The sequence below is a fragment of the Callorhinchus milii genome, unplaced genomic scaffold (genome assembly GCF_018977255.1).
Source record: "Callorhinchus milii isolate IMCB2004 unplaced genomic scaffold, IMCB_Cmil_1.0 Scaffold2, whole genome shotgun sequence".
Classification (NCBI taxonomy): domain Eukaryota; kingdom Metazoa; phylum Chordata; class Chondrichthyes; order Chimaeriformes; family Callorhinchidae; genus Callorhinchus; species Callorhinchus milii.
Genome location: NW_024704743.1, coordinates 113,046,362 through 113,059,130, shown reverse-complemented (window position 1 = coordinate 113,059,130; position 12,769 = coordinate 113,046,362). Strand labels below are relative to the sequence as shown.

General features: G+C 42.5%; 1 protein-coding gene across 1 annotated transcript in view; it reads left to right on the top strand.

Moving 5' to 3' along the window:
* The window catches only part of LOC103174567 (ATP-binding cassette sub-family C member 9), a 93,736-nt gene that overhangs the window by 65,555 nt on the left and 15,412 nt on the right, over positions 1-12,769 (top strand). The window contains exons 28-34 of the mRNA XM_042331689.1: positions 433-554; positions 4,155-4,418; positions 5,542-5,603; positions 6,309-6,465; positions 9,688-9,793; positions 12,153-12,382; positions 12,571-12,676. Of these exons, the coding sequence (XP_042187623.1) occupies positions 433-554; positions 4,155-4,418; positions 5,542-5,603; positions 6,309-6,465; positions 9,688-9,793; positions 12,153-12,382; positions 12,571-12,676 (1,047 nt within the window). The remainder of the gene's footprint in view (positions 1-432; positions 555-4,154; positions 4,419-5,541; positions 5,604-6,308; positions 6,466-9,687; positions 9,794-12,152; positions 12,383-12,570; positions 12,677-12,769) is intronic.

The window sequence follows — 12,769 nt, the reverse complement described above, 5'->3', positions numbered from 1 at the left end:
GTTAGAAGTAGTTGACAGACTTTTAATTGAATCATGTTATGTGAAAGAATTGCATATTTTGATAGTCATGTGCTTTGATTTATTTTATAAATGGCATTACTTCAAAAGGAAAAATATCTTTATGACTTGGACATAGAAGAATGTAGTTTTCCTGAATGGGTTTTGTTTGTTTGCAATAGATTTATCAATGTTCAGGATCTAAAAAAAAACACTTTGTTGCTATAGAATGTTTTGTATAGGTGCTTGAATGTCATAGATGCTATTAAAAATAAACTATACAGCGGTTAATAGACAATGGAAACATTTATGTGAATTAGACAATTGCTCGGATGTGGATTCATGAACCAGCAGAAAGTTGCTAGTTAATCGGAACACACAACTGGTGGCTTCTACTTCTTGACGTTTAAGTAATGTGCCTTCTTTCTGTTCTAGCACAGCCAATGCCCTGGAGATCACAAATGGCAGTTTTGCATGGAGTAGCAATTCAGAACAAATATGTCTTCAGGATATCTCAACAAAAATTCCTGAAGAAAATTACCATTCTTGTAGGCAAGGTGAGAATATCTACAAATAATTTTGATTTTTAGTCGGAGTGACTCAGTTGCTATGTCCAAGAATGTTATTTTATCGTGATACTTGTATGGAACAACATTTAAGAACTCCCTGATTCACTCTGAGGGTAAATTAACTTTGCTACTATGTTGTTTGGTGGAGATGAGGAGGTGTGAATCTGTGGACTGCATGGGTTTACCAGACAAGTCCTGGGAAGCAGTAGGAAAAAAGCAGTGTCCCTGTGCTACGTAAGAAAATGCATGGAAATTGTGTATGGATTGGAACAAGCTCCCCACAACGCCTGCTGTGGCTTACTATTTAGGACAATGCATTTGCAATACTCCTTTAGTTGACGTATTTGAGGCTGTCGTAAAAATCTGTCCAACCCATTTTTAAACAATTCCATGGTTATTGAAATTTTATATTTTTTATTGGGTGATAACACAGGGCATAGCTAGAAATTGTAACCAGGGCCTAATGCCTGTAATTCAGAGCCTGATGCCTGTTGAACAATTGCAGAGGTTCAATCCAATTGGCGATGGTTCAGCGATAATTCATTTTGTCCACTTTAAGACACTAAGATCCAAAACACTTCCAGTTTTTGAGTTCCTTCCAGGCAAATGCTTTCTGGCAGAGTTCACAGTACAGAGAAGTAGTTTGTGAAGCTTATCTGTGGCATTCTGAAGTATTGTCTACCTGCTACAGGTATCAGCAACTCTTGTGGGTGCTGCTCCAAGCCAGTCTTGTAGAGGGCTAGCAGCTCCACATCAATTGCATCCTTTTTATTGACTTTGCTGCTCTGCAGAACACTCTCTTCTGTTATTTTCTCTCCAGACAGTTATCTTGTACTAGGTTATCCTGGTCTTTTATTCTGACCTTTACTTTTCCCCACACACACACTTGTAGTAGAGGAAATACTGAACTGTTTAATGTATCTGCACAATTTGATGGCTTTATTTTAAGCTACGAGTTTCAATCTGAAGTGCATTGGACTTGTGTTCAACAAGTGACTACGCCAGACTACGCCATTAACCTCATCCCTCACGCTGCTGAAACCCTGGTTCACGCCTTTGTCACCTCAAGGCTGGACTATGGGAACTCTCTCCTCGCCGGCCTTCCCGCCACCTCCCTCCACAAGCTGCAGGTCATTCAGAACTCTGCAGCTCGTGTACTGTCCGCACCAGGCTTCGGGACCACATCACTCCCACCACTGGCTCCCCATCCCCCAGAGGATTGATTTCAAGATCCTCATCCTCACCTACAAGGCCATTCACGGCCTTGCTCCCTCCTACCTCTCTAACTACTATCCCCCTACCTACCTGCCCGTACCCTCCGTTCCTCCGGCTCCGGTCTGCTCCACGTCCCCCGCCCCAATCGCCCTACCATTGGTGGTCGGGCCTTCAGCCCCGAGGCTCTGGAACTCCATCCCCCAGTGCCTTCGCCTTGCTTCCTCCCTTTCCTCCTTCAAGGCCGGTCTCAAAACCTTTCTCTTTGACCGTGCCTTCAGCTCCCCTCTCGACTCTCTTCCCCTTCTCGCTCCCTCCCATCCCTCCCCTCACCCCTGACCATTTCCCCCTTCTCCTCGCTCCCTCCTTTCCTCCCCTCACCCTGACCATCTCCCCCTGCTCGGGTCATGAAGCCAATTGTGCAGCGCCTTGGGACGTCCTCCTGACGTGAAAGGCGCTTTATAAATGGAATCTTATTGGTTGTTGTTGAATGAAACTTTTGCACTTCATGCTCTCGTCGTATCAGTAAAGAGGCTCCTTTTTAGGCGTGGGTTTAGTTCGAGTTTGGTTGTGACTCATTGCAGCTAAACCTGGTTTCTGAAAGACATCTTTGTTCTTCATCTCGGGAAATGTTATCATCATGAGCTCTCATTGCACTGCTCTCTGTCCTATAGACCCTCAGTCTGTCACCCACTGCAGTGAAAACTCTGTATAACTGGGACCATGCTCGAAACAGTACTCAGAGTAAACCATTCATGCTGTTGGATTAAAAGGGAAATGTTATTTATAATACCGTTCCCCTATCCTCCATTACTTCCATGTTTACTGATTGCATTGAATCATGGGAATTTGCGTCCAGACCCGTCGATGCATGCACAGTTATCGGCCGGCTGCATTGAATTGCGGCAAACATATGCGCAGAAGAACTTCATTTTCTGTGGTTCCAATGTCAGTGAGGCTATGGATCAAGACAAATTTGAACCACGAGAAATGTAGTTTGGATCTGTCACCATGTGTGCATTTACTGGCTGCAGTGACAAACTACCACATGCTCACTTACCAGCAACAGTGGCGAATTAGCCCTTGCACACTTACCGTCTGCATTGAATTACACATGTGCAGTGTAGATTGATTAACTTATACAACTTTGCCTGTAACTCTGACTTTGCATAAATCATAGTAAATTGTAATGATCTTGTTTGATATGACTTATGTGAATTTTACTATATATTTATTTTAGGGCCCTATTAAATAGCACCAAATTTTAATCCTTCTCTAAACATTGCAAACTATATGGTTCTATATGTGCATTCTGTTTAGTGGACTGTTTCCACATGCATCACTTGCATTGCATTTTGCAGGATTTCCTAACCCTTTCCATGTTTAATCCATGTAGCCTGGTACAGTGTGATATTGATTTCACTGGACTGCAGGTTCAGGTGCTAAATAAATTAGATGGGATTCGCAATTTGCTTTTTCCTAGGGTAGTCTTACATTGCCAACCAGTTTGATACATCTGTAGGATAATTTAACTTACTGGCTTGTAAGTATTTCCAACAGGCTTCCAACTATATGATCTTGCTGTTTGTTCAGGGACTCTGCAGTCTCAAAGGTTAAATTGGTTGAAGTCAGTGTAGGAAGGCGCTCTGAAGAGACTCCCCAGCAGATGATTATTTTTTTTTAACTAATAATTTCATGCAATTTTTAATGCATGCCAAATATGCATGTTTAGTCTCACATCCAGTGATGTTTCTTGAGCTGTCACATCTGGACAAATCAGTCAGAGATAAGCTTTGAGATAATTGGAAGGTGCTTTCATCTTAAAAATATTTAACACCTAAGGCACTTGTAAAATGACTTTGACAATAATTGGCTAAAAATCCTGGGTTTTACAGTTTATTGCACACTGGAGGGAGTGCCTCGAGGTTAACATATTTAAAGTCCATGAAAGTTGTTTTTTGCCCACACAATAAAATCCCTGGATTTTGTTTCACCAAAATCAGACATGAAACCTGCCTCTATGGAATGCTGTTTGTGGAACCGGCTACCGACCCGTCTGTGCAGTGGGATGCACGCGTTTCCAGAACCGGAAGTTCAGCGAGGTGGATAATATCCACACGCCATCACAAGCACCAAATAAAATTGGCAAATTAATTTTTTTAAAATGAAATTTCCAAAATTCACTTGACTTCTAATTAATCTCAATCTGCAAAATACTTTGAAAAATTTATTTTATGTCAAAGGTATACTATACAAATATACATTGTTTTATTCAAGTACTACTGAACTACCACAATTCAAAATGTATTTAAATGATCAGTATGAATTGCTTTCACTTTTTCAAGCTAATTTGTTCTGAACGTTTGTTAATTTAAGGTTGGCAGTGGAAAAACTTCACTGTTGTCTGCCATGTTAGGAGAAATGACAACCGTTTCAGGCAACGTGAAGTGGGCAACACCTAATCAACCAATAGCATACTCTGCACAGGCCGCTTGGCTGAGAAATGCCTCTTTACAGAACAACATTGTATTGGAAGAAGAGTTTGATGAGGAGCGTTTTAATATGGTCATTGATGCCTGTGCTCTTCAGCCAGATATTGATATTCTGCCAGCTCGTGAACAAACAGAAATAGGTGAAAAAGTAAGTCTGTTACCTGGGGTCAATAATTGTTCTTGTGCAAAGCATTTGCATAGTGCACGTGCCATACAGTTACTAAATGATGCAAATCTGAGGCCAGAATTTCCACCTTGGCCCACCCAGTAAGACCATTCTGTCTTAAAATGGAAGATCGATGAAAATTTACCAAATCTATCTTGGTAAGATGTAATTTTTTAAAAAAAAATTGGACACTCAATCCATGACTGCTTGTGGGACACTGTTGTGTGCAATTAGCTGCTGCGTTTTGCCCACAAAATTTACAGTCAATTCACTTTTACAGTATATTCTGTGAAGCACTTTGGGATGTCTCAAAGATACGATAAGGCGCTGTATCAAATGCAAGGATTATTATAAATTTGAAGAAGTTTGCACATTTACTTTAAAAGTTGAAGCCATGTCTGCCTTTCAAAACTTTTTTTTTTGGTGAGGATGAACAAGGCATGAAAGGATACCCATCCAAATAATTTCACGTTCAGTATTTTTAATCGCTAAAACAAATGGATAGGTGTGGGAGTAAAATTTGTGTGTGGTGATTTTAGCATGTGGGTGGAAATAATTCATCCAGAATTTTGATTTGCACTTCACATGTGTGAGAGAGGAAATGGGAGAGTATGGGAGGGAGTAAAGAGCGGGTGAAGATTCGTGTGGAGTATACGACTGGCACAAACTGTTTCCATTCTTTGTAAATCTTCTAAAAATGTATGAAGAAAATGGGATGTGTATAATACATGGTGATGCTCGACAGAATATCATTTATATAGGATGATGGAGGATTCAGGATGATGCAAATAGTCTTGAATAACGTGTAACCTGAATATACTCCAAGCCAGTGGGTTCAGATATTGTAAACACTAATGGCATATCGGTGCTTCATTGTGGCAACTTGCTTGTCACTGCTATTTCAGTTTGTTCACTGGGGAACCATTCTGTTACTAACTTAATTTAGTCCATTAGTCTACCATATAAAGTTGAAATAATTGGATATTTGGGTATTGTTGTGAGCAAAAGACTCTTCAAATGGAATCATAAAACACTTATGGTGCCCTTTCCCCCTTCCCACTTCCTGTGTACAGCATTATTGCAATCTTTCCTATGGATTTTTCAGGGTATTAATCTGAGTGGTGGCCAGAAACAGCGAGTCAGTGTGGCACGAGCTCTTTACTCAAGGTATGTTGCAATGGAATAGTTCTGTTTTCTCTAATTAACAACAGGAAGTTTTACTGAAACAAGATAACTCCGGGATTATTCACTTCCCAGTACTTTTACTTCTCAGGTGCTTCTTATTAATAAGAAACTAAAAATTTGCAAATATTTGAAATGAGAACAGGTGTCTTGTAACATTGCTGTAAGCAAGTAAGCTTCTGGTTTAGGTGCAAAATACAGTCACTAACAGTAAATCCTGCGAAGCACATTGAAATCTTACCCCCACAAACGTCATCTCCACCCTCCGGCATATGAAATGTAAGGATTATTTTAGAATGCTGAAATTCACAGAAGGTTGAAACTGAAAAAGAAAAATAGATTAATGTTTTTAATAAGACCAGTTCTGATGATGTGTCACCTGAAATAATCATTCTCTAATCAGTCTCTTTCTGTTGCTGATTGAGTTACTGCGGAATTCTATATTTCTGTTTATATAAAGAGAAATGTAATGATAGTCACGAAAATTACTGGAATTTCCTTTTAAAACTAGTTCAGAATTTCCGTGGTTGGCAGAAGTGATACAGCTTTGTGACACTACCCCGTGTGAAGGGTACTATATAAATGCAAGTTGTTGCTGTTGTAGCTTTGGGAATTGAAATGTCTGATGATTATAAATTGTGGAACTGGTATGTTGAAGTATTTTATCATTTTAACTCTGCTGTAATGTAGGTGCTCTGTGGTAATCCTGGATGATCCTTTATCAGCCCTGGATGTGCATGTGGGAAGTCGTGTCTTCCACCAAGGCATTATGGGTGTGTTAAAAAAGGAAGGACGAACAGTCATCATCGTAACTCACCACCTGGAGTATCTAAAGGAAGCGGACCATGTATGTTGTGAGAAGGTTTCTGAATAATAGTGCTGTCAATGATAAATGGTGGCTGGGTTTTTATACAATAGTTTCTTGTCCTTTTTACGTTTCCTAGTGTTTGTCATTCCTTGGCTGAAGGCAAGAGCTCCCAGGCCTCTGTCGTTTTTGAGATGGGCAGCACATGAGGATGCTGCTGGTGAATTAGATGTTCTTCTTCCTTTTCAACCCACTCCACATTCTCCTTGTCCCTGGCACCTGATGCATGCAGAATGCCTGAGATCTTGATTCACTTCTTAATGAATGTATCAATGTGTTCTGTCGCCAGGCTAAATATTTTGGCAGTGTTCAGTCCTTAAGAACTATATAGGAGGAAGAGCAAATTAAGCCAAAATAACATGAAAATGATATTTACCTATACTTGTGTGTTGACAGATTTTTATGAGAGGGAGAGAGTTTTGAAGAAGTTACCCCCACAATCCCTAACTGCTGCCTTGGAGTCCTCTGAACTCCTCTCTCTCTGGCCTTCAACCCTCACTGACCCCTCTTCTAATCTCACCCTCCTCCACAACACCCTCTCCTCCACACTCGATACTCTTGCCCCCATCACTTCCCGTACTGTCTCCTACTCTCGCTCCTCCCCCTGGTTCACCACCCACCTCCGCTCACTGAAGAGCCAGGTGCGGGCTGCTGAACGCACCTGCGTCAAATCTGGCCTAACGGTCCACCGACACCTCGAAATCTACCGCTCCACTCTAGCCTCGGCCAAATCGTCCTTCTACTCCAGGATAATCCTGGAGGCGAAGAACAACCCCAGGCTACTGTTTTCTACCACATCCCGACTCCTCCGTCCCCCCGCCACCCCGCGCAGGTCATCTCCTCCAACCTTCACTGCGAGGAGATGCTGGATTTCCTTGAATCCAAAATCAAGGGAATTCGCTCCGCGGTCACTTCCCCTCCAACATCCACCCACCCCCCACCCCTCCCTCCCACACTCCGACTCCTACCCATCCTCCCCTACACACTTTCGTACCCGTTTCCCCACCCTCTGTCACCAAACTCATCCTATCCCTGAAACCCACCACCTGCTCCCTTGACCCCATCCCCACTCCACTCCTTATCTCCCAGCTCCACCTCCTTGCCCCACATATCACAGACATCGTCAACCTGTCCCTCTCCTCTGGCTCTGTTCCCATTCCCTTAAAAACTGCCACCATCACTCCCACCTTGAAAAAACCCTCCCTTGATGCGTCGCAGCTATCAAGCTACCGGCCCATCTCCAACCTCCCCTTCCTGTCCAAGGTCCTGGAACGAGCTGCGCTCTTTCCTCTCCACCCATTCATTAATAGAACCCCTTCAGTCGGGTTTCCGTGCTGCCCATAGCACAGAAACTGCCCTGGTCAAGGTCACCAATGACATCCTGACCATCTGTGACCAGGGCTCCCTCTGCCTCCTCGTCCTCCTCGACCTATCGGCAGCATTCGATACGGTCGACCACGCTATCCTACTCCACCGCTTGTCCTCCCACCTCAACCTTCAAGGCACTGTCCTTGAGTGGTTTAGGTCGTACCTCTCCCACCGTCTTCACTTCGTTTCCATGAACGTTTTTTCCTCCGACCCCCGCACTGTCTCGTGCGGTGTCCCTCAGGGCTCTGTCCTCGGTCCCCTCCTCTTCACCCTCTATATGCTCCCTCTTGGTGACATCATCCGCAGACATGGGGTTAACTTCCACATGTATGCGGATGACACCCAACTCTACCTTTCCTCCTCTACCCTCAACTCCACAACCACCGATGTCCTGACAGCCTGCCTGTCCGACATCGAGTCCTGGACGCGAGACAACTTTCTTCAGCTCAACGTGCAAAAAACCGAGGCCCTCCTGATTGGCTCACGTCAGCGCCTCCGCACCTCAGGCGCTGACAGCATCAGCATCCAAGGCTGCACTCTCCACCTCTCAAAGTCAGTCAGGAACCTCGGTGTTGTGTTCGACCCTGAGCTGTCCTTTCTCCCTCATATCCGCGCCACAACTGGCACCGCCTTCCATCACCTCCGGAATGTCGCCAGACTACGGCACTACCTCACCCCTCACGCTGCTGAATCAGTCTTGTTTAGAATCTTAAAGAGGATTTTCAGGATGTGCTCGATGCTCAGGCTGTCAGACTTGTGACATTTCAGGAGAAAGATTTGTTTTAAAGAAAGGTTGCAGAGTTCTGATTGCAAATTTATAAACTCTGAACATCTTCTCCATCATTTGTTTGGTGCAGGGAACTTCTAATTCAGAGTACGGTCGGTAATCTATACTAATAAAGACAAAATGTCTGTCTGTCTGTCAGCCAAGAACTTAATAACCGCCTTCCATCACCTCCAGAACATTGCCAGACTACGGCACTACCTCACCCCTCACGCTACTGAAACACTGGTCCACGCCTTTATCACCTCAAGGCTGGACTATGGGAACTCTCTCCTCGCCGGCCTTCCCGGCACCTCCCTCCACAAGCTGCAGGTCATTCAGAACTCTGCAGCTCGTGTACTGTCCCGCACCAGGCTTCGGGACCACATCACTCCCACCCTCGCTCGCCTCCACTGGCTCCCCATCCCCCAGAGGATCGAATTCAAGATCCTCACCCTCACCTACAAGGCCATTCACGGCCTTGCTCCCTCCTACTTCTCCGACCTACTATCCGTCTACCTACCTGCCCGTACCCTCCATTCCTTTGGCTCCGGTCTGTTCCACATCCCCCGCCCTAACCGCCCTACCATCGGTGGCCGGACCTTCAGCCTCTCAGCCCCCAGGCTCTGGAACTCTATCCCCCAGTGCCTTCGCCGCCTCTTCCCTTTCCTTCTTCAAGGCCGGTCTCAAGACCTTTCTCTTTGACCGTGCCTTCAGCTCCCCTCTCAACTCTCTACCCCCTCCTCGCTCCCGCCCTTCCCTCCCCTCACCCTGACCATTTCCCCCCTGCTCAGGTCCTGACCCAACTGTCCAGCACCTTGGGACGTCCTCCCAACGTGAAAGGCCTCTATAAATGGAATCTTGTTGTTGTTGTTGATCCAGAAAATCTTTCTCACTCAGTCACTACTTTCTTTCTCCATCAATATTCCTTTGATTGTTTGCAATTACCCAGTGCTAAACGAAAACACTTTATTGGAAATAAAAGTACCGTCTATAATGATTTTCTTTGTGAATTCATTGTGGAATGACAAAGCTTAATCTGCTCTGTGAAATGTGAAATGTTTGCCTTTTAGATCATTGTAATGGAGAATGGGATGATTGATGCCCAAGGTACCTATTGGGATATTTCTACACAAAATCCAGACCTGGTGCAAATTTGGAAGACCCTGATAGCAAAAGGTTGGTCACCTTAGAAATCATGCATTAAACTTTACCTTTACAATACCTTTCAAAGCTATAAACACAATTGAGTCTATATTAAATAGTGCAGAATTGTGAATTGAATTGCATTACTGCACAATGTGTTTCATTTCTTAAGTCCAATTCTCGGGGTGTTTACTCTTATTTCTTAGAAGTGGGTTCTGTTAGGAATATGCACAGCATCTCTGTCCTAAAATTAATGCCCAAATTATGGTTGTAAAGTGGGTGTTTTATAATCACAATTTAACCTAAGATATCTTTCGGGTTGTGCTGCATTGAAGACCTTTAAAAATGGGTTATCTTTGTGAATCTTTTTATCCTAGTTAATGAGGCATCAAATCACAAAGAACTGAAGGAAATAAAATTTTGATCTGTCGCGTGCAATGGCTCTTCTGTCAACGAGTGAGACCCGATGTCTTCATTCTGAAGATGTCAGGACAGCTGAAATTACAACCTAAAAATTATTAAACTGCTCGAATTGACTTTGTCACAAGTCCTTTCATATATTTTTCTTTGCCCATGAAACAGTTAGCAAAAATATGTGTTTTCAGTATGCAGTACTCCAAGGCACTGTTGACAGACTAGTCAGCCTAGCTCATCAGTGGGACATAAAGTAGAAGACCAGTTATTGTATGCAGGCATTCTTCCCTGCAATCCAAAACTCTAACTGGTGGAGTAGTCTTTTCTGCACAAGTGGAGGCATAGTGCCTGCAATCACAAGCTGTGTGATTTGAACCCCACTCTGTAATCCACTCTACTACCTGCCTTCGTTGCTCGGAGGCAGAGGCCTGCTACGCATTCCCCAAACTCTTCTCATCACTATAAGTAACCGTATCTTCAGTCACTGCACCACTAACCGCTGGAATTCCTTGCTTCCCCAATTTCTCTCCATTGTCTCTCTATCCATATCTCACACCTCCTGTCTCCCTTGCTCACTGACCAACCCCATCATTGTGGAATGTTCCAAGACACTGTCCTTTGCGAAAGGTGCCATAAAAATGCAAGTTATTTGTAAAATACCCCAACCCAAACTATGAATAATGATTTTGTAATTTGGTAAGCAGGGTGCATGAATTTTCAGTGAGCGCATGTTCTATTCCATACAAATGGGAAATATCTATTTATAAATGGAATACATATATGGATGCAATACATCTGGTTTAGACATGCTGAAGCATGATGATAAGTTTTCACGTGTGTCAGATACTTAACTGACTAAACAAAATGTTGCAAAAGCAGTTCAATAATGTTATTGCGACTGACCCACATATTTTGCTTGAATATCGTTGGAATAGATTTAAATGCTGTACAGATTTTATCTGAAGTTTGATCTCTAGAGTGTACACCTGTGCAGTTTAGTCACTCATTTAAAAACATTGACACTTTTGGTAGCTAATATTCATATTGTTGGACTAATTTTTTTGGTGATGCATTCAGTCTCTGGCATTAGTGTTATCCAGTGTTCTTTGCTACAGATCTGTGAGCTACTGTCATCAGTATATGAGTTTTCAAGCTGGGATTTGACAATAACATATACTGTACCCTGAATTTGAGCCCTAAAATCATTCACTGAATTTGAGATCTAAAATGATTCTCTGAATTTTGAGTTCTAAATTCATGCCTTGAATTGGCTGTTTTTTGTTTTCCCATGTTTGCATTCTATAATGTCTTCATGGTTCATGTTTTTCATGTTTTTATTTGGAGTAGCAGAAATTATGCATATGTCATAGTAACATTCCAAAATAAATATTAAAACTGCTTCTCAAGAATCTAATTTGTCAGGTTTTCGAAAAGGCAGAATAATGTGAAACTTAATGACTCAGTGTGTGAGTCCCAGGTTTGGAAATCGTAAAAGCTTACAAATGCAAGAACATGCATGTGTCTCTCTTTTTCTGTCTTCCCTAGTGATGGCCAGTTACACAGCAATGTTTTGAGAGACTGAGAAGCAGAGTGCCTGGAAATCCTCTTACCCATTGTATGTGCATGGTGTGAGGGAGGGAAGGGGGAATCTAAGGAGATGAGACAGAATAAACCTAATAAAACGCAGGGAGAAAAGAGAATTGTGTATATATTCAAATGCGTTATTTAACTAGCTCTAGTTCATTGGACAATGTAAAAGGTTACTTTCTAAATCTAGGAGGATCACAAACATGTGAATAATGAAAGCCTCTGTGTCTTCAGATCAGGTAAATCTCTATTTGTCCTGTTTTCAGTAAGTACAATCTTGGTGAAACTGTATTTTATCTGTTTATGATTGATAGAGGATAATGAAGGAGAAGAGGAAGGTAAAGATGATAATTTTGAAGAGGCATATTTACAAATGGAGCAAAAACCTGGTAATGTGGATGGCAAACTGGTGCAAGACGAGGAAAAAGAAGAAGGATCGATCTCCATCCGAGTCTACTGGCTTTACATACGCTCGATTGGCATTTTCTTCTTCTTTGGTTTACTTTTTGCAGTAATAATCAAGCAAAGTTTTTTGTGGCTATTGACTTCTGGCTAGCTGATTGGTCGTCTGCAGGAACCTTGTTGATACAGAACAAATCGCGAAATGAAAGTGTAAGCAGGGTGGGTTCCTAAAGCGTTGCTATTCACTTCCCTAAAAATCCTTAGTAATTCCACAAGGACATTCAATGAGATCATTTAGTGTTAACAACCAAGACACAGCTAATCAATTGTTATTGCTAAATAAACCATCGTATTCAATCAGCTATGAACATCTTTGATTTTGTTTTTCCTTTCACTCTGTTCCTTAGATTGAAAATCAAGCCGTATTAACTCATTATCTCAATGGATACATTGGGCTGACATGTGCAGCAGTTATTACAGCTTTGTTCAGTTCCATTGCACATGTACTTTCAGGTTTGTCCAGTCTAACGCTGACCAGTCTTTTTGCTATAATTTAGGCTTCGTTTTAATCTAAGTTGCCCTTATCTCAGTATCATCAATATTCTT